Source organism: Oncorhynchus gorbuscha, linkage group LG06 (assembly GCF_021184085.1).
Source record: "Oncorhynchus gorbuscha isolate QuinsamMale2020 ecotype Even-year linkage group LG06, OgorEven_v1.0, whole genome shotgun sequence".
In the NCBI taxonomy this organism is placed as follows: domain Eukaryota; kingdom Metazoa; phylum Chordata; class Actinopteri; order Salmoniformes; family Salmonidae; genus Oncorhynchus; species Oncorhynchus gorbuscha.
The window spans coordinates 8,298,348-8,320,662 of NC_060178.1; the positions used below are offsets into that span (position 1 = coordinate 8,298,348).

At 43.8% G+C, this 22,315-nt stretch overlaps 3 protein-coding genes across 3 annotated transcripts; all 3 read right to left on the minus strand.

The window, feature by feature from the left end:
* On the minus strand, positions 1–7,718 carry gnb5a (guanine nucleotide binding protein (G protein), beta 5a). The gene is made up of 11 exons (XM_046351601.1): positions 7,454–7,718; positions 5,780–5,916; positions 5,384–5,425; positions 4,468–4,544; positions 3,761–3,893; positions 2,962–3,105; positions 2,407–2,498; positions 2,175–2,223; positions 1,824–1,920; positions 1,411–1,577; positions 1–351 (listed from the first exon to the last, which is right to left on the minus strand). Exons 1-11 carry the CDS (start codon positions 7,587–7,589, stop codon positions 340–342), a joined length of 1,086 nt encoding a protein of 361 aa, XP_046207557.1. The 5' UTR covers positions 7,590–7,718; the 3' UTR covers positions 1–339.
* Positions 7,719–10,079: 2,361 nt separating this feature from the next.
* On the minus strand, positions 10,080–18,608 carry LOC124037379 (unconventional myosin-Vc-like). Its single transcript, XM_046352082.1, has 8 exons — positions 18,573–18,608; positions 17,894–17,983; positions 17,250–17,400; positions 16,861–17,048; positions 16,327–16,424; positions 10,819–10,990; positions 10,389–10,469; positions 10,080–10,235 (listed from the first exon to the last, which is right to left on the minus strand). Exons 2-8 carry the CDS (start codon positions 17,936–17,938, stop codon positions 10,080–10,082), a joined length of 891 nt encoding a protein of 296 aa, XP_046208038.1. The 5' UTR covers positions 17,939–17,983; positions 18,573–18,608.
* A 65-nt stretch (positions 18,609–18,673) lies between these two features.
* Positions 18,674–20,118, minus strand: LOC124037380 (unconventional myosin-Vc-like). The gene is made up of 4 exons (XM_046352083.1): positions 20,026–20,118; positions 19,842–19,926; positions 19,646–19,744; positions 18,674–19,064 (listed from the first exon to the last, which is right to left on the minus strand). The coding sequence occupies exons 1-4, from the start codon at positions 20,116–20,118 to the stop codon at positions 18,994–18,996; spliced, it is 348 nt and encodes a 115-aa protein (XP_046208039.1). The 3' UTR covers positions 18,674–18,993.
* Between the last annotated feature and the right edge of the window lie 2,197 nt (positions 20,119–22,315).

Sequence of the window (22,315 nt, forward strand, 5' to 3'; positions counted from 1 at the left end):
TTGAACTGTAGATTTCATTTATTCAGTACATGAAAACTTAAGCTAAAAAGTACATAGTGTGCACTACGTCATCACGCACTAATTTATTTTATTTTTTATCCATCCAAGTCAATTTGGCGGAATCCCCCCTGGTGGGGAAAATGTATATTTTCTATTTTCTTCATGCGGATTTTTAGAATATTCGCATTGAAAAATCTGTCGCCATAGTTTATGACGTCTATGATTGTACTCAAGCAGAGTGGAACATGTCTGTCTTTTATGTACAACTGGCTCGATCTATCTACCACGGAATTCACTTTTCACTGTTTTTCCCCCTCTTCTGTGTCATTTTCCTCTTCTTTAAGCCCAGATCTAAAATTGAAAAATAGAAATATAAAATTACTGAAATGTTTAAAAAAAAAAATTGACAATTATATAAATTATGGACCAAAAGTAATAAATGATGCTGTTCTAATGAAATAGAATGGAGAGGGCACGGGCATCAGTGAAAGACAAAAAGACGAAGAAGAAGAAACTAGGATAAGACAAACATTAGCAGGTGTTACAGGTTCTAGGTTGGTTAGCATGTTAGCTTTAGCACACTGATTGGAGTCACCTCGTTAGTCAGGATGTGTTTCACCTGTGCTGGCCCATAGAGTGATCTCGTTAGTCAGGATGAGTTTCACCTGTGCTGGAACCAGCAGGTCGTTAGGACCCGCTGGCCCAGTGCATCAGCTAGAGAGGATATGTTGGTAAAGCTACACCCTCAGATTAGCGCTTCCACTTTAGTTAGCCAAAAATAGTTTTGTTTTTTCCCCTTGTTTGTTTGGCTCCATATTCATTTTACTCCCTATCCTAAATTGGAGTGGGTTGCTTTCCTTTAGTTTTACCTCTGAGGTAAATGTTGTGCGTATTCATTGTGTGTCTCTTATAACCCTCTTATTAGTTGCTTGCCAACTTTCGGTGGGTGTCTTTCAGAACCCCTTTTGAAATCTATTTCTGTTTTAGATGTGAAAGTGACTTTCTGTGAATGTGCAACATTTTGTGTGTGGTCCTTTTGGGAATATAACCCAGGTGATAACCCCTATCCCTCACCCGGAGAGTGTGGTCCTTTTGGGAAGGTAACCCAGGTGATAACCCCTATCCCTCACCCGGAGAGTGTGGTCCTTTTGGGAAGGTAACTCAGGTGATAACCCCTATCCCTCACCCGGAGAGTGTGGTCCTTTTGGGAAGGTAACCCAGGTGATAACCCCTATCCCTCACCCTGAGAGTGTGGTCCTTTTGGGAAGGTAACCCAGGTGATAACCCCTATCCCTCACCCTGAGAGTGTGGTCCTTTTGGGAAGGTAACCCAGGTGATAACCCCTATCCCTCACCCTGAGAGTGTGGTCCTTTTGGGAAGGTAACCCAGGTGATAACCCCTATCCCTCACCCTGAGAGTGTGGTCCCATGACCCCGAGCAGAAGGCTGTTCCGTCAGGAGACAGACGCAGAGTGCTGACACGGTTCTCGTGTCCAAACAGGATGGACACCCTCGTCCCCTTCAAGACATCCCACACGTTGATGGTGTAGTCGTTGTAGCCACCGAACAGTAGCCGGCCTGGAGAAGAGAAAACATGTCCTCTTTCAACCAATAGAAACGTAACACATAATTTTTGATGACAAGGTTCATGTGAAAGGAAGCTATTGTTATTCAACAGCAAATAACATGAATTTAATTTAGTGCAAATCATTATGGGTTTAATTAGTGGAATTGATCAGTGAAATCATATGTTTTATGTGGCGAGTAGAATAAGGGCTTTATTCGCTATGGATTGACTCGATCCCTAAGGGTTTTGCGTCTTACCACTGAGAGAGAAGTCAACACTGGAGGCACCAAATATGATGCTCTCTTTGGAATAAATGGCCACTTCTCTGTCTGCCCTCAGGTCATAGAGACGACACTGAAACAAACAATGCTTGTTAATGTTTAGATGTCTTTTTTTCCGCAAATGGGGTAAATTATTATTATTATTTTCTACGAAGAAATGACTTTGTGAACTTTGACATAGAAAGGCAACATGTGATCAACATGCGATCAACATGTGATCAACATGCGATTAACATGTGATCAACATGCGATCAACATGCGATTAACATGTGATCAACATGCGATCAACATGTGATCAAGCAGTAAATTATATGGATGATGCCTTACTGTAGCGTCATCGGAGCCTGAGGCAAATGCATCTCCACTGGGGTAGTACCTGGTGCCAAGGCAGGAGACAAACGCCAGGTAATATAAGAAACCCACGCAAACGGGAGGGTAGAGTAATATATAATATAATATAATAATAATAGTACTCCCACTTAACATTTCATACACGTCACTGCCAGTGTTGACAAGTGCTATAAGTCGCTTTGAATAAAGTCATATCTTGTGACCTCACCTGACGCTGTTGATGTCTGATTCGTGGGTTTCGAAGGACTGGATGCACTGGCCTGAGCGCATGTCCCATACGTTGGCCTTCTTGTCACAGCCCTGCATGAGACACACATAAGAGGATTCTGGATTCACACATTAATGCTGACCTTTTTTTAACAGGTCGCCCTCACAAAAGAGGGTTTAACCTCAAGGGCATTTCAGGGTTAAATAAAAGTAGAAAACCAATCAACATTATGTCAAATGCAACACAGTCTCTCTGCCGTCTGGACCACACATGCCCCCTAGAGGCAAGGGAGGGAATCTCAAGCCCGCAACTATTTCATCACTATGGTGTCCTTTCATCTGTTTCTGTTTATCATTTAAAATCTATCTCTTGGAATAAAATAAAATAAAAATATGAAAGGAATGTTGTATATATTTTTTTGTTTATATATATATTTTTTTAAGTGAAAAGAGGAGGGAGAAAGAAGACTTATAGGAGCAGTCATGCTGGGTTTTTTTTTTCTCTCACAATTTGTCATTGTGAGACTAAGTGAAATACTACTAGTTGTCTCCTCACTCCAGAGACGAAGGTGTTGCCGGTCTCAGAAGGAGCTAGGTCGAGACATAGAACATCGGCGGCGTGTCCATGGAAACTCTGTAACAGCTGACCACTCTCCACATCCCATAATGCACAGGTTCCGTCTCCGCTCGACGTCAGGATCTGGAAGACAAGGGGTTCGTCACAAACTGCATCTTGGGATCGCAACACAATACTAACTGCCACTGAGTCATCCATTGAATTTCAATGAAAATTAGACTTAAGGTTAGGATATTATTATTATTATTATTATTATTATGATTCACCCCATAAATCTACATCCAGGACTGGTTTCACAAACCCTATATTAGTCTAATTTCAGGACTAAAAATAATTGTCACTGCAGGTTCTATATTGAATACGTCAGGGAAAACGGCTCCCAGAGAGCAAAGTACAACCACACTACTACCAATAGCAGGGTCAGAGTAAAACCATTGTTCAGAATTCAGAATTCAGAATTCTCTGACACGGACCCATAAATAGAAGAGTCTTGGCCGAGGCTAAAGCATGTGACTAACTATATCCAATGGGGAACATTTGACTGTTGTGAATTATTAAACATGCGTAGAAGTACAGTACAGTATGACAGGCTGTGATTCCCCATCATTTATCTGCTATAGGAAAGTCAACTGATTTAGCAGTATTCAAGTAACTCAATGAGTTATAGAAAGGAACGAATACAGAAACCTTGATAAAGACGATAACAAAATCTACAAATGTACAACAAATAATCATTACATCAGACGAAGGAAGAAGATGAAGAGGTGTCTCGTCTAACCTGCATGTCTGAGTTAGTGAAGCTACAGGCAGATAAGTAGTTGGTGTGCATGGCGACAGACTTCTTCTTCGCTGCCAGGTTCTCATTCTTGTCCAAGGACAGAGGGTACACAGAGCACTTGTTGTCCAGACCACTGAAATCCAATCAATCGATCAATCAAATGTTATTTATAACGTTTTTAACGTCAACAGTTGTGTGTTACAGTAACCGGGCATAGACCCCAAAGGGGAGGAGAAGCACAGTGGCACAGTGGAGAAACTGAGCATCTGGGTGGAGTTCAGGGACTTACCTACAGGCTACTGCACACCCAGGAGTATAGGGACTTACCTACAGGCTACTGCACACCCAGGAGTATAGGGACTTACCCACAGGCTACTGCACACCCAGGAGTATAGGGACTTACCCACAGGCTACTGCACACCCAGGAGTATAGGGACTTACCCACAGGCTACTGCACACCCAGGAGTATAGGGACTTACCCACAGGCTACTGCACACCCAGGAGTATAGGGACTTACCCACAGGCTACTGCACACCCAGGAGTATAGGGACTTACCCACAGGCTACTGCACACCCAGGTGTATAGGGACTTACCCACAGGCTACTGCACACCCAGGAGTATAGGGACTTACCCACAGGCTACTGCACACCCAGGAGTATAGGGACTTACACACAGGCTACTGCACACCCAGGAGTATAGGGACTTACCCACAGGCTACTGCACATCCAGAGGGGGCGTAGGCACAGGCCATCACCCAGGTGCATGGCATGGTCACCGCGTGCTCCTAGAAAAGAATTGGCATGTTTGAGGGCATAAGTATTTATCAAGGCGACGAGGCGCTGAATCTCTGATCTTGATCACACAATAGTTGTTTTGTATGCAAGGTGATTTGATCAGTGATTCTGCACAACTGCAATGTTATCCATCTCAAATACACGAGGGAGACTTCAACACCATGACATCATCAAACTCAGTGGGGAAACTTCCTGCTTACAGAAATAAGCAACCACAACAACAACAACAACAGAATTCAAATCTGCCAAGGAAATATTGTGTCTTCTTATTCCCAATGTTGGCACGCTTCTAAGGAAAGGCTTAAAATAAAACTTGCTATAAAAACCGATAACAAATGTACTTCCGGGACTGTGTTTGTTATGTAAGATGCAGGACTCCCTCGCAAAAGAGACCTTGGTTTAAATGGGACTCAAAGGTCAAATAAATACAAATATAGTGCACTACTTTTGACTAGGGTCAATAGGGCACTAGTCAAAAAGTAGTGCACTATGTAGGGAATAGGGCGCCATTAGGAACGTACACTAAATATCAGCTCAAAGAACTACAGAAGTGTTACTATTTCTCCAACCAGTCAATTCTATAGCCTTTATTTTATTTTTTATTTTACTTTTATTTAACTAGTCAAGTCAGTTAAGAACAAATTCTTATTTTCAATGACGGCCTAGGAACAGTGGGTTAACTGCTTTGTTCAGGGGCAGAATGATAGATTTGTACTTTGTCAGCTTGGGGGTTTCCGGTTACTAGTCCAACGCTCTAACCACTAGGCTACCCTGTCACCCCAGGCTACCCTGCCGTACTGTTTATGGAGGGAGAAGAAAGATCCCCTACCTTGTTAGTGGTGAAGGCATCCCATACAATCACTTTCCCATCCTGAAGATAAGTTAAAAAAGATAAAAACATTAGAAGTAGCACACAAGCGTAAGATTCTCTACATTTCCAACAAAATATGGCATTCATTTGAACCACTGAAAGCAGTGCATATTAGCTGAAACAACCCCCCCACCCACCCCCCAAAACAATCTGCGCTATGGACCATAAGTATATCAAGGGTGACGACTGGCATGAATGCATCTGTTTAGGAGGACCTTACCAAACCTCAAATTCCCTGATGACAAGCTTTACAATCCATTTCAGCACCATGGACAGTGACCGCCTAGAGTGATGACTGGCATGAATGCATCTGTTTAGGATTTGAGGAAAATTGTACAATAATCCAACACTCACCTGTGATGAGCTGACGATCCTCCTCTTGTCCTTACACCAGTCCATGCAGAGAACTTTGTTGCCATGTCCCTTCAGAGTACGCCGGGTCTTCATGATAAATTGGCCCAGTCCATCCACTTTCTCTGCCACCTGGTGGACTGTAGTAGGGACCAAGATCCTATGTTACTGTACTGTAGTAGGGATTATGGACCAAGATCCTATGTTACTGTACTGTAGTAGGGACCAAGATCCTACGTTAGTGAACTGTAGTAGGGACCAAGATCCTACGTTAGTGTACTGTTGTAGGGACCAAGATCCGACGTTAGTGTACTGTAGTAGGGACCAATATCCTACGTTAGTGTACTGTAGTAGGGACCAAGATCCTACGTTAGTGTACTGTAGTAGGGACCAAGATCCTAGGTTAGTGTACTGTAGTAGGGACCAAGATCCTAGGTTAGTGTACTGTAGTAGGGACCAAGATCCTACGTTAGTGTACTGTAGTAGGGACCAATATCCTACGTTAGTGTACTGTAGTAGGGACCAATATCCTACGTTAGTGTACTGTAGTAGGGACCAAGATCCTAGGTTAGTGTACTGTTGTAGGGACCAAGATCCTATGTTAGTGTACTGTAGTAGGGACCAAGATCCTAGGTTAGTGTACTGTTGTAGGGATTAGGGACCAAGATCCTAGGTTAGTGTACTGTAGTAGGGACCAATATCCTACGTTAGTGTACTGTTGTAGGGACCAAGATCCTAAATTAGTGTACTGTAGTAGGGACCAATATCCTACGTTAGTGTACTGTTGTAGGGACCAAGATTCTAAATTAGTGTACTGTTGTAGGTATTAGGGACCAAGATCCTAAATTAGTGTACTGTAGTAGGGAGTAGGGAGCAATATCATACATTAGTGTACTGTTGTAGGGACCAAGATCCTACTTTAAAGTGGTACATTATGGACCAATATCCGACATTAGGGCATTGTTGTATCAATCTAATGTTGCAGGGGATCAATCAAAAGTTGCAGGGATCAATCTAACTAATCTAGAGTGGTACATTATAGGGGACTAGCATTAGCTATCGTTAGTGTACTGTTGTTATAGGGACAAAAATCCCGACGTTTGCCTGTGGTTACCGTAATCCATCTCATCGTGTTGGGGATGAAAGTGCAGTAAACGGTTAGAGATGTTACATTAATCTCTCTGATCTCAACCAGATCGACCAGCCAAGCATAAATCACGGATGAATATGAATAATGGTACAAACCGCCATCTGGGCTGGGCTATAATAAAACGGTGCGTGTGAGTGTCTATGGTAGATACAGGGGAATCTCAACCACAGCCTAGGCTATATGTGCAATTGCAGATGGAAATAGACACATAGCCATTCTATTCATCTTGTCATCTGAACAAATCCGACAAGTACAAAAAATAAAACTTGGACGAGCAAATGGCTACAAATAAACCATTTACAAATTATGCAAAAAAATAATGCATTTTCTTCAAATGACCGATTCAATGCACTGTGGCCAAATAATAGCAATATGACAAATTCACAATATATATCTATTATATATATACATTCTAATATTATGGTCGTGTTTACATGTGTCATGCAATCGTATTTGGAAGGCAGATTATGTTTTCATTTGCGGGGCCTTCCCTTCCCATCTCCTCTCTCATTTTCAGCACCACTCACGTTCGACATCGTGCAGTTTCGCTCTTTCGTCCTCCAGCTTCGTTTTCAACGTATCCGATTCTGCTTTTAGGTTAGTGAGAGTCTCATTCGGTTGAACCTCCTGTGTAGCCATTTCAGGGTTTATGGAAAATCTCATATATTCACGTTGTCAGAGCAGCGTCGGGGCGGCAAAAAGGCTCTTTGCAAACTGAAGGCTCGCAGCTGATTCAGCTGTCATGACGTCAGATAAAAGATGATCTCTCAGTTTTCTAGTAGGGAAGCTGCCTCTAGTAGGGAAGCTGTCTCTAGTAGGGAAGTTGCCTCTAGTAGGGAAGTTGCCTCTAGTAGGGAAGCTGCCTCTAATAGGGAAGCTGCCTCTAGTAGTAGGGAATCTGCCTCTAGTAGTAGGGAAGCTGCCTCTAGTAGGGAAATTGCCTCTAGTAGGGGAAGCTGCCTCTAGTAGGGAAGCTGCCTCTAGTAGTAGGGAAGCTGCCTCTAGTAGGGAAGCTGCCTCTAGTAGGGAAGCTGCCTCTAGTAGGGAAGCTGCCTCTAGTAGGGAAGCTGCCTCTAGTAGGGAAATTGCCTCTAGTAGGGAAGCTGCCTCTAGTAGGGAAGCTACCTCTAGTAGGGAAGCTGCCTCTAGTAGAGAAGCTACCTCTAGTAGGGAAGCTGCCTCTAATAGGGAAGCTTCCTCTAGTAGGGAAGCTGCCTCTATTAGAGAAGCTGCCTCTAGTAGTAGGGAAGCTGCCTCTAGTAGAGAAGCTGCCTCTAGTAGGGAAGCTGCCTCTATTAGAGAAGCTGCCTCTAGTAGTAGGGAAGCTGCCTCTAGTAGAGAAGCATTAATGCCTCTAGTAAATGAAGCTGCCTCTAGTAGGGAAGCTGCCTCTATTAGTAGGGAAGCTGCCTCTACCGTAGTCAAAGAAGCTGCCTCTTGGACCAACCTCTGGTGCCTAGTGGAAGCTACCTCTAGTAGGGAGGCCTTTGGAGAAGCTAACCTCTGGTGCCTCTGTATTCCTCTAAGGGAAGCTGCCTCTTTAGGACTGCCTCTGTAGTCTGCCTCTGTATGCCTCTAAAGAGGAAGCTTTGGAGAAGCTGCCTCTAGTAGTAGGGAAGCTGCCTCTAGTAGAGAAGCTACCTCTAGTAGGGAAGCTGCCTCTAGTAGGGAAGCTGCCTCTAGTAGGGAAGCTGCCTCTATTAGTAGGGAAGCTGCCTCTAGTAGTAGGGAAGCTGCCTCTAGTAGTAGGGAAGCTGCCTCTAGTAGGAAAGCGGTTCTAGTAGGGAAGCTGCCTCTAGTAGGGAAGCTGCCTCTAAACAGCCATGACCATTAATGTTGTAAATGAAGTTAAAAAATAGAAGTTTGGACTAACCCTGGTCCTACTGTATCAAAGAGAGGTTTGGACCAACCCTGGTCCTACTGTATCAAAGAGAGGTTTGGACTAACCCTGGTCCTACTGTATCAAAGAGAGGTTTGGACTAACCCTGGTCCTACTGTATCAAAGAGAGGTTTGGACCAACCCTGGTCCTACTGTATCAAATGAGAGGTTTGGACTAACCCTGGTCCTACTGTATCAAAGAGAGGTTTGGACCAACCCTGGTCCTACTGTATCAAAGAGAGGTTTGGACTAACCCTGGTCCTACTGTATCATTTGCAGGTCTAAAGTGCTCCTGTATATAAATTTGCAGTTGTGTAAAAAAATAAATCCTTACAAATAGAATCATTAACAACTAATACAATATTTCATCCATAGAATTCATTTTAGGCACATGTTTTTATCATTTAAATATGAAATACTTATATGTGGCATAACACCCCCCATTTATCTAAACAAAAAAGTATCTTAAAAACAAAAAACAAGCCATGTTTTATTTACTGTGCATGATACTCAATAACATTGAGTGGTCACATTCTCAATTTACACAGACAATATTTTTAAAAACAACACAGTTCACATTCGTCATCTCATCTGAACTGAGAAAGTAAGGTTTCTCGTTATACTGCCAAGCTTTAGAAAATCACTCCGTCTGCAAATCACAGCATCTGCATTTTTTGCTGTACATCAGACATTCGTCAGGAGTCATCTTAATATTTCTATCAAACTGTATTTGAATCCATAATTACTGTGATGATTGTAAAAGGTTGGTTTTAGAGCAGCATGGAGGAACCCGGCATCCCTTTGACAGCCGAGGCGGGTCCTCCCTCCCGCTCCGTGGCTCGATGAATGGAGCCACCGTGCTTCTACATCTGCATTGCTTTTGCTGTTTGGGGGTTTTAGGCTGGGTTTCTGTACAGCACTTTGTGACATCGGCTGATGTAAAAGAGCTTCATAAATACATTTGATTAATTGATTGATTGATTGGTTGGTTAGGAGTGCCTTGCTCAAGGACACAATGGCAGTCGGAACCACCTTAGACTCTAGTAGAAAGCGGCAACTTCCTCTTCTGACAGCTTTTCCCCTGTCATCACTGGGATTAAAAACCAGCCACCTTTAGGTTACTGGACCGCTTCTCTAGTCAGGGGTCAGAGGTTAGATCCTCCCTCCGGTGAGGTAAGCCCAGTCTGAGAATGACCTTAGATCAGGATGGTATCTGCAGTAGCTCCAGGGCCTGAGAGGACAGGGTGAAGGGGTCAGAGGTCAGGGGTTAGAGGTTATATCCTGGTGAGGAAGCCCAGTCTGAGGCTAGATGGTATCTCCAGTAGCTCCAGGGCCTGAGAGGACGGGGTGAAGGGGAAGGTGACTTGGAAATGATACTGGGTATCCAGCATCAGCTGGGAGGATCCCCCCTCACGGTCTTGGAGCAAGCCCTGGGGACAAGGGAAATAAATTACTTTCATAGATGTAGTTCATGGAGACGTTGTGATTAAAATGATATCATTTCTAGTAATTCAAATGTAATAATAATTCAAACTGTGTAAAAAGCAGGTGCTCCTGATCCTTGTCATAGGATCGAGATTTACCTGAATTTTGCGGACGAACGACGGTGCTACCCTTTTCTCAAAATCATCAGTGGGCGTGTAAGAGTTCAAAATCTTGACAATCTAGAACAGGGCGGTAAACAAGATTCATTTAAACAAGCTTTCGATTACATTTCAGCAGATGCTCTTATCCAGAGCGACTTAATAATAATAATAATATATGCCATTTAGCAGACGCATCCAAAGATGTCATGTGTGCATACATTCTACGTCATCCCGGGATCGAACCCACTACCCTGGCGTTACAAGCGCCATGCTCTACCAACTGAGCTACAGAAGGACCACGACTTACAGGAGCAATTAGGGTTAAGTGCCTTGCTCAAGGGCACATCGGCAGATTTTTTTCTAGGGGATTTGAACCAGCGATCTGGCACAACGCACGTCACCGCCAGGCTACCTGCCGCTTCGGTACCTGTACAGGGCTGAGTTCTGAGCATTGCTCTGTGATGTCTTTGATGTCGTCATCAGTGGTCTTGTTGACCTGCAGTAGCCAGGCAGCCTGACACAGAGGCTTCAGAGTAGCCATAGTACCCTGCTCTAGGTCTTTCTCCTTTAGCCACGCCTCCAGGTGACTGATGTTACACCTGGAAAACACAGACAGGTAACTGATGTTACACCTGGAAAACACAGACAGGTAACTGATGTTACACCTGGAAAACACAGACAGGTAACTGATGTTACACCTGGAAAACACAGACAGGTAACTGATGTTACACCTGGAAAACACAGACAGGTAACTGATGTTACACCTGGAAAACACAGACACGTAACTGATGTTACACCTGGAAAACAAAGACAGGTAACTGATGTTACACCTGGAAAACACAGACAGGTAACTGATGTTACACCTGGAAAACACAGACACGTAACTGATGTTACACCTGGAAAACACAGACAGGTAACTGATGTTACACCTGGAAAACACAGACAGGTAACTGATGTTACACCTGGAAAACACAGACAGGTAACTGATGTTACACCTGGAAAACACAGACAGGTAACTGATGTTACACCTGGAAAACACAGACAGGTAACTGATGTTACACCTGGAAAACACAGACAGGTAACTGATGTTACACCTGGAAAACACAGACAGGTAACTGATGTTACACCTGGAAAACACAGACAGGTAACTGATGTTACACCTGGAAAACACAGACAGGTAACTGATGTTACACCTGGAAAACACAAACAGGTAACTGAAACGTTGTTTATTATGTTACCTGAACACACAGACAGGTAACTGAAACCTGTTGTTTATTACTGTGGTACCTGCAACACAAAGACAGGTAACTGAAACGTTGTTATTATGTTACCTGGAACACACAGACAGGTAACTGAAACCTGTTGATGTTACCTAACACACAGACAGGTAACTGAAACGTTGTTATTATGTTACCTAAAATTATGTTACAGACAGGTAACTGAAACGTTGTTATTATGTTACCTAATTCAAATGGAAACACAGACAGGTAACTGAAACTTGTTATTATGTTACCTAACACACAGACAGGTAACTGAAAAAATTGTTATTATGTTACCTAAACAACACAGAAACAAGGTAACTGAAATTAGTTGTTATTATGTTACCTAAAACACAGACAGGTAACTGAAACGTTGTTATTATGTTACCTAACACACAGACAGGTAACTGAAACGTTGTTATTATGTTACCTAAAACACATTGACAGGTAACTGAAACGTTGTTATTATGTTACCTAAAACACAGACAGGTAACTGAAACGTTGTTATTATGTTACCTAACACACAGGTGACTGATGTTAACCTGACAACGGTTATTATGTTACCTAAAACACAGACAGGTAACTGAAACGACAGTTATTATGTTACCTAAAACACAGACAGGTAACTGAAACGTTGTTATTATGTTACCTAACACACAGACAGGTAACTGAAACGTTGTTATTATGTTACCTAAAACACAGACAGGTAACTGAAACGTTGTTATTATGTTACCTAAAACACAGACAGGTAACTGAAACGTTGTTATTATGTTACCTAACACACAGACAGGTAACTGAAACGTTGTTATTATGTTACCTAAAACACAGACAGGTAACTGAAACGTTGTTATTATGTTACCTAAAACACAGACAGGTAACTGATGTTAAAAAACGACAGTTAACTATGTTACACCTAAAACACAGACAGGTAACTGAAACGTTGTTATTATGTTACCTAAAACACAGACAGGTAACTGAAACGTTGTTATTATGTTACCTAACACACAGACAGGTAACTGAAACGTTGTTATTATGTTACCTAACACACAGACAGGTAACTGAAACGTTGTTATTATGTTACCTAAAACACAGACAGGTAACTGAAACGTTGTTATAACTGATGTTACCTAACACACAGACAGGTAACTGAAACGTTGTTATTATGTTACCTAACACACAGACAGGTAACTGAAACGTTGTTATTATGTTACCTAAAACACAGACAGGTAACTGAAACGTTGTTATTATGTTACCTAACACACAGACAGGTAACTGAAACGTTGTTATTATGTTACCTAACACAAAGACAGGTAACTGAAACGTTGTTATTATGTTACCTAACACACAGACAGGTAACTGAAACGTTGTTATTATGTTACCTAACACACAGACAGGTAACTGAAACGTTGTTATTATGTTACCTAAAACACAGACAGGTAACTGACAGGTAACTGAAACGTTGTTATTATGTTACCTAACACACAGACAGGTAACTGAAACGTTGTTATTATGTTACCTAACACACAGACAGGTAACTGAAACGTTGTTATTATGTTACCTAACACACAGACAGGTAACTGAAACGTTGTTATTATGTTACCTAACACACAGACAGGTAACTGAAACGTTGTTATTATGTTACCTAACACACAGACAGGTAACTGAAACGTTGTTATTATGTTACCTAACACACAGACAGGTAACTGAAACGTTGTTATTATGTTACCTAACACACAGACAGGTAACTGAAACGTTGTTATTATGTTACCTGAAGGTAACGAAACGTTGTTATTATGTTACCTAAAACACAGACAGGTAACTGAAAGGTAATGTTACTGAACAGGTAACGTTGTTATTATGTTACCTAACACACAGACAGGTAACTGAAACGTTGTTATTATGTTACCTAACACACAGACAGGTAACTGAAACGTTGTTATTATGTTACCTAACACACAGACAGGTAACTGAAACGTTGTTATTATGTTACCTAAAACACAGACAGGTAACTGAAACGTTGTTATTATGTTACCTAAAACACAGACAGGTAACTGAAACGTTGTTATTATGTTACCTAACACACAGACAGGTAACTGAAACGTTGTTATTATGTTACCTAACACACAGACAGGTAACTGAAACGTTGTTATTATGTTACCTAAAACACAGACAGGTAACTGAAACGTTGTTATTATGTTACCTAACACACAGACAGGTAACTGAAACGTTGTTATTATGTTACCTAACACACAGACAGGTAACTGAAACGTTGTTATTATGTTACCTAAAACACAGACAGGTAACTGAAACGTTGTTATTATGTTACCTAACACACAGACAGGTAACTGAAACGTTGTTATTATGTTACCTAACACACAGACAGGTAACTGAAACGTTGTTATTATGTTACCTAACACATATTGTAGGAACTTTCACTGTTTGTTGAGTAGGATTTAGCTTTCCATCTCTCCCTTCCTGGTTCTCTCTCCCTTCCTGGTTCTCTCTCCCTTCCTGGTTCTCTCTCCTTCCTGGTTCTCTCTCCCTTCCTGGTTCTCTCTCCCTTCCTGGTTCTCTCTCCCTTCCTGGTTCTCTCTCCCTTCCTGGTTCTCTCTCCCTTCCTGGTTCTCTCTCCCTTCCTGGTTCTCTCTCCCTTCCTGGTTCTCTCTCCCTTCCTGGTTCTCTCTCCCTTCCTGGTTCTCTCTCCCTTCCTGGTTCTCTCTCCCTTCCTGGTTCTCTCTTCCTTCATGGTTCTCTCAAATCAAATCAAATCAAATTTATTTGTCACATACACATGGTTAGCAGATGTTAATGCGAGTGTAGCGAAATGCTTGTGCTTCTAGTTCCGACAATGCAGTGATAACCAACAAGTAATCTAACTAACAATTCCAAAACTACTGTCTTATACACAGTGTAAGGGGATAAGGAACATGTACATAAGGATATATGAATGAGTGATGGTACAGAGCAGCATACAGTAGATGGTATTGAGTACAGTATATACATATGAGATGAGTGTGTAGACAAAGTAAACAAAGTGGCATAGTTAAAGTGGCTAGTGATACATGTGTTACATAAGGATGCAGTCAATGATGTAGATTACAGTATATACATATGCATATGAGATTAATAATGTAGGGTAAGTAACATTATATAAGGTAGCATTGTTTAAAGTGGCTAGTGATATATTTACATCATTTCCCATCAATTCCCATTATTAAAATGGCTGGAGTTGGGTCAGTGTCAATGACAGTGTGTTGGCAGCAGCCACTCAGTGTTAGTGGTGGCTGTTTAACAGTCTGATGGCCTTGAGATAGAAGCTGTTTTTCAGTCTCTCGGTCCCAGCTTTGATGCACCTGTACTGACCTCGCCTTCTGGATGATAGCGGGGTGAACAGGCAGTGGTTCGGGTGGTTGATGTCCTTGATGATCTTTATGGCCTTCCTGTAACAACGGGTGGTGTAGGTGTCCTGGAGGGCAGGTAGTTTGCCCCGGTGATGCGTTGTGCAGTCCTCACTACCCTCTGGAGAGCCTTACGGTTGAGGGCGGAGCAGTTGCCGTACCAGGCGGTGATACAGCCCGCCAGGATGCTCTCGATTGTGCATCTGTAGAAGTTTGTGAGTGCTTTTGGTGACAAGCCGAATTTCTTCAGCCTCCTGAGGTTGAATAGGCGCTGCTGCGCCTTCTTCACGACGCTGTCAGTGTGAGTGGACCAATTCAGTTTGTCTGTGATGTGTATGCCGAGGAACTTAAAACTAGCTACCCTCTCCACTACTGTTCCATCGATGTGGATAGGGGGGTGTTCCCTCTGCTGTTTCCTGAAGTCCACAATCATCTCCTTAGTTTTGTTGACGTTGAGTGTGAGGTTATTTTCCTGACACCACACTCCGAGGGCCCTCACCTCCTCCCTGTAGGCCGTCTCGTCGTTGTTGGTAATCAAGCCTACCACTGTTGTGTCGTCCGCAAACTTGATGATTGAGTTGGAGGCGTCTCTCGCTCCCTGGTTCTCTCTCGCTCCCTGGTTCTCTCTTCCTTCATGGTTCTCTCTCCCTTCCTGGTTCTCTCTCCCTTCCTGGTTCTCTCTCGCTCCCTGGTTCTCTCTTCTTCTCCGGTTCTCTCTTCCTTCATGGTTCTCTCTCCCTCCCTGGTTCTCTCTTCTTCTCCGGTTCTCTCTCCCTCCCTGGTTCTCTCTTCTCTCGTTCTCTCTCGCTCCCTGGTTCTCTCTTCCTCTCTGGTTCTCTCTCGCTCCCTGGTTCTCTCTCCCTCCTGGTTCTCTCTCCCTCCCTGGTTGTCTCCCTCTCTGGTTCTCTCTCCCTCCCTGGTTCTCTCTCCCTCCCTGGTTCTCTCTTCTTCTCCGGTTCTCTCTCCCTCCCTGGTTCTCTCCCTCTCTGGTTCTCTCTCCCTCCCTGGTTCTCTCTCCCTCCCTGGTTCTCTCTCCCTCTCTGGTTCTCTCTCCCTCTCTGGTTCTTTCTTCCTTCCTGGTTCTCTCTCCCTCTCTGGTTCTCTCTTCCTCCCTGGTTCTCTCTTCTTCTCCGGTTCTCTCTTCTTCTCCGGTTCTCTCTTCCTCTCCGGTTCTCTCTTCCTCCCTGGTTCTCTCTTCCTTACTGGTTCTCTCTTTCCTTCCTCTCTTCTTGTTCAACACACACACACACGCGGATACACACACACTCTGTCCCCTACCTGATCTGCATGCCCTTCCTACAGGAGCACATGTCTTTGCGTAGCAGGATGTTGTTGAGTGTGTCCGCACCCACCAGGAAGAAGGTCTGTTTCACAGCCTGTTGGACAACACACATACACACAGTTAGATGAGTTTAATATAAACTGGAAATGACACAGGTCCAAGAATCAATCCCTGTGAAACACCACAATTGATCCCAAGAGGGAGTTTACTCCTTTCCTTTCCTTTCCAAATACACACACACACACACACACACACACACACACACACACACACACACACACACACACACACACACACACACACACACACACACACACACACACACACACACACACACACACACACACACACACACACACACACACACACACACACACACACACACACACTGACCCCCCACCCCTACTTTGTCTGACCCCCATCACCACTAGTCTGCCCCCCCCCACCTACCTCAGACCCCCCTTTCCCCACCTGTCTGACCCCATCCCCATCTGACCTTCGACACCTAGGTCTGACCCCCCCCCCCCTACCTGTCTGACCAGCCCCTCCTCCATGCCGTGCTGACTCATAGTGCTGTGGTACAGACTGAGCTGCTGGAGGAGAGAGTAGATGGTGTAGATCTCCTGGTCCTCATAGATGCTGCTGGAACGCTTACGGAAACCTGTAGGTTTCATACTAGACACGTCCTGGAGACTCTCGTGCTCCAGCATACAGGGAACTGGAGGAAACCAGAGACAAGTAAACACACTCGTTACATAGAACAGGTACGAATAGACAAATGATTGAAACACTTTATTTATTACCTTTAAATATAATAATCTTGAGGATAGAAATAATTTATTGTAAACAGATATTTAATGGATTGGAAAGTGACTACACATCAATGTATATCATGTTATCTTATGAGAGAAAACCTTACCGATCATGGGCATAAGAGCCTTCTCCATAACAGATATAAACTGGTGGTAGATACGGATGGCCAGATCACTGAAGATCTGTCTGTGTTCAGACAAGTCAAAATTCTGCAAGCAGTTCTTCTTCTGACGCGGAGTGTTCTGTTTCATAAACTCCTACGACAGAATGTACAAAGAAGAAGAAGAAATAACATCAGTTACAGAATGGGAAGATGGAGAAGAAGAAGAATTGATATATTTACTTCACAGGGGCGGCAGCGTAGCCTAGTGGATAGAGTGTTGGATTTGTAACCGAAACGGTTGCAAGGTAGAATCCCCCCGAGCTGACAAGGTAAAAATCTGTCGTTCTGCCCCCTGAACAAGGCAGTTAACCCACTGTTCCCCGGTAGGCCGTCGTTGAAAATAAGATTTTACTCTTAACTGACTTGCCTAGTGAAATAAAAAATTAAAAAAAAAAATTTAAACACTGACTTTGTAAATAAGAATTTGTTCTTAACTAAAAAAATATATATATTAAAATAAAAACACTGTACAAAATAAATGAGTGGAATAGAATTGGCTCCTTAATCTCAATTACAATCTCTGTGTCGAACACAAAACAATAAGGATCTCTGTGGATGGTGATGGTGTGATGCTAGAAACAACCCACCTCTTCTCCACTGTACTGTTTCAGGCAGCTGAGAATGTGATACATGTTGGACAGCCAGAACGATAGCAACTCAAAGTCTTCTTGGTGATCCTGAGACAGGTAACAAACAACAACAACAACAACACTATTAACAACCACAATAATGTTGAGAGTGTGATACATGTTGGACAGCCAGAACGATAGCAACTCAAAGTCTTCTTGGTGATCCTGAGACAGGTAACATACAACAACAACAACAACACTATTAACAACCACAATAACGTTGAGAGTGTGATACATGTTGGACAGCCAGAACGATAGCAACTCAAAGTCTTCTTGGTGATCCTGAGACAGGTAACAAACAACAAAACAACAACAACACTATTAACAACCACAATAATGTTGAGAGACTGTGATTGGCTCCATGTTGGACAGCCAGAACGATAGCAACTCAAAGTCTTCTTGGTGATCCTGAGACAGGTAACAAACAACAACAACGACAACACTATTAACAACCACAATAACGTTGAGAGTGTGAGCGCTGAGAGAATGAGCATGTCATTATAAACAAGGTCGATCATTCCTCCAAGGGAGGAAGAAGAACAAGTAGAAAAAGAAGAAGAAACTCTGTTTAGTATTTGTAGAGATTTCAAGATGTCAGCACAGACAGTAGGATTGTCAAAACATTGCCACAGCTTACCGTGATGACCTTTTTAACCCCTGACTGATGATGGGGATCATGTTAACTTCTGAGCTTGGCTCCAGGAGAGTAAGGTAGTCAAACATGAGCCAGGGACACACATGAAGAGAAGCTGAGCAGCCATGTTGGGGATCATGTTAACTCCTCTGGGCTTCAGGTCTGACAGGAGAGTAGAGGTCAGTTACAAACATGAGCCAGTTTAATGGACACACATGAAGAGAAGCTGAGCAGCCATGTTGGGGATCATGTTAACTCCTCTGGGCTTCAGGTCTGACAGGAGAGTAGAGGTCAGTTACAAACATGAGCCAGTTTAATGGACACACATGAAGAGAAGCTGAGCAGCCATGTTGGGGATCATGTTAACTCCTCTGGGCTTCAGGTCTGACAGGAGAGTAGAGGTCAGTTACAAACATGAGCCAGTTTAATGGACACACATGAAGAGAAGCTGAGCAGCCATGTTGGGGATCATGTTAACTCCTCTGGGCTTCAGGTCTGACAGGAGAGTAGAGGTCAGTTACAAACATGAGCCAGTTTAATGGACACACATGAAGAGAAGCTGAGCAGCCATGTTGGGGATCATGTTAACCCCTCTGGGCTTCAGGTCTGACAGGAGGATAGGACAGTTACAAACATGTTCCAGTTTAATGAACACAACGGAAAACGCTTTTACAACCATGAAAATTAACATTTGTGTTTTTTTACTAGACAAGTCCAGATAGCCAGTTTAATGGACCACATGAAGAGAGTCTGAGCTTCCATTTGGTGGATAATGAACATAACTTCAGGTCTAGACATGAGCCAAACATGGGCCAGGGAAAGGAGGGTACCTAGTCAGTTGTACAACTGAATGCATTCAAGCGAAATGTGTCTTCCGTATTTAACCCAACCCCTCTGAATCATAGAGATGTGGAGGGGGCTGCACACTATCGTCGAGAGAGCTAGTTGTTTGGTCATCGAAGTTCTATTTTCTTAGGCCATGTAGTCTTGTGTGGTCATGTGACAGCAATACAAACCGTGTCAACTCCAACAGTAAAAACACCAGCACTAATAACTCCCAACAACAACAGTTGTACCCAGAATGACGTATTGAATGAGCTTGGCTTCATCCTCCCTCTTGTATTCCAACATGCCAAGGTATTCGTTGGTAATAGTGGGCGCTGGTGTTTGATTGGCTGAGGAAGATAACACATGAAATGAAATACAGGAAATGAGTGGAGAGCTGAGAATCAACTGTGATAAAATGTAGATGACTTGTTGCAATCATGTTACCTTCCTCTGATGTTTGAAGGCTCTTCATTTGGTTTCGCAGCTTCCTTATCAACCTGTCCTTCATGTCGAGCTGCTCTTCAAAGTCCTGGAATAACATTTAAGTATCATAAGGAGTGAATTGCAAGTGAATTAAACGCACACACATTGGGGCGCACGACCGCACCCCCCACACACACACACTCACCATGTTCTCTGCAGTGAGTCGTGATGCCTCCTGACTGAATCTGGCCTTGGCCTCGTTCTCTGTGTTCTTCTGCTTCCTGAGCACCTCCTCCATTCCACCTTCTCCTCTTCACCTCCTCCTTCTCTCTCTCCACCTTCTCCTTCTCTCTCTCACCTTCTCCTTCTCTCTCTTCACCTCCTCCTTCTCTCTCTCCACTTCCTCCTTTTCTCTCTCCACCTCCTCCTTCTCCCTCTCCACCTTCTCCTTCTCCCTCCCCACTTCTTCTTCCTTCTCCATCTCCACCTCCCCCTTCTCTGTCTTCACCTCCTCCTTCTCCCTCTTCACCTCCTCCTTCTCCCTCTCCACTTCCTCCTTCTCCCTCTCCACCTTCTCCTTCTCCCTCCCCACTTCTTCCTTCTCCCTCTCCACTTCCTCCTTCTCCCTCTCCACTTCCTCCTTCTCCCTCTCCACTTCCTCCCTCTCCCTCTCCACCTCCTCCTTCTCCCTCTTCACCTCCTCCTTCTCCCTCTCCACCTCCTCCTTCTCTGTCTTCACCTCCTCCTTCTCCCTCTCCACCTCCTCCTTCTCTCTCTCCACTTCCTCCTTCTCTGTCTTCACCTCCTCCTTCTCTGTCTTCACCTCCTCCTTCTCCCTCTCCACCTCCTCCTTCTCCCTCTTCACCTCCTCCTTCTCCCTCTCCACCTCCTCCTTCTCTGTCTTCACCTCCTCCTTCTCCCTCTCCACCTCCTCCTTCTCCCTCTCCACCTCCTCCTTCTCCCTCTCCACCTCCTCCTTCTCTGTCTTCACCTCCTCCTTCTCCCTCTCCACCTCCTCCTTCTCCCTCTCCACTTCCTCCTTCTCTCTCTCCACTTCCTCCTTCTCTGTCTTCACCTCCTCCTTCTCTGTCTTCACCTCCTCCTTCTCCCTCTTCACCTCCTCCTTCTCCCTCTCCACCTCCTCCTTCTCTCTGTCTTCACCTCCTCCTTCTCCCTCTCCACCTCCTCCTTCTCTCTCTCTCACTTCCTCCTTCTCTCCTCTCCACTTCCTCCTTCTCCCTCTCCACTTCCTCCTTCTCCCTCTCCACCTCCTCCTTCTCTCTCACCTCCTCCTTCTCCCTCTCCACCTCCTCCTCCTTCTCTCCACTTCCTTCCTGTCTTCCCTCTCCACCTCCTCCCTCTCCACCTCCTCCTTCTCCCTCTTCACCTCTCCTCCTTCTCCCTCTCTCTCTCTTCACCTCCTCCTTTTCCCTCTCCACCTCCTCCTCCTCTCCCTCTCCACCTCCTCCTTCTCTGTCTTCACCACCTCCTTCTCCCTCTCCACCTCCTCCTTCTCTTCTCTCCACCTCCTCCTTCTCTCTCTCCACTTCCTCCTTCTCTCTCTCCACCTCCTCCTTCTCCCTCTTCACCTCCTCCTTCTCCCTCTCCACTTCCTGCTTCTCTCTCTCCACTTCCTTATTCTCCCTCTCCACCTCCTCAGCATGCTCCTCCAACAGCCTGAACCCAAACACAGAGGTTAGATGTCAAGTATCCGGTTAGATTATCAATGACAGCTTTGATTGTGGTCGTTTGTGGCAAAGCTGATAACAGCCTGGTGCTAGCAATGTCACGATTGTGGATTTAATTCTTACAGGGATCACAAACATACTGAAGATGTATGTATTCACTTTAATGTAAGTCACTTTGGATAAAAAGCATCTGCCAAATGACATATTGTTATATGATTTCTGGGCTTGAGGATACCTGCTTTGGGAGCCTCCCTCTTCAACATTCATCTGAAGCTCTTTTGAAATCTCCTCAATTTCTTCTCATAAAAAGAAGGAGATAAATAACTGGAATTGACTGAACAACAATGTGATTGAGTCCAAACGTCTAGATCTAAGTATTGGTATTTTTGGGGGTATTTTATTAGGATCCCCATTAGCTGTTACAAAAGTAGCAGCTACTCTTCCTGGGGTCCATACATAACACGAAACCTAATACAGAATTACATAATACAGAACATCATTAGACAAGAGCAGCTCAAGGACAGAACTACATACATTTGAAGTGATGGTGTCTACTGTACCTACTATACTGTATCTACTGTACTGTATCTACTGTATCTACTGTACTGTATCTACTGTATCTACTGTACTGTATCTACTGTACTGTATCTACTGTACCTACTGTACTGTATCTACTGTACTGTATCTACTGTAATGTATCTACTGTACTGTATCTACCATACTGTATCTACTGTATCTACTGTACTGTATCTACTGTACTGTATCTACCATACTGTATCTACTGTATCTACTGTACTGTATCTACTG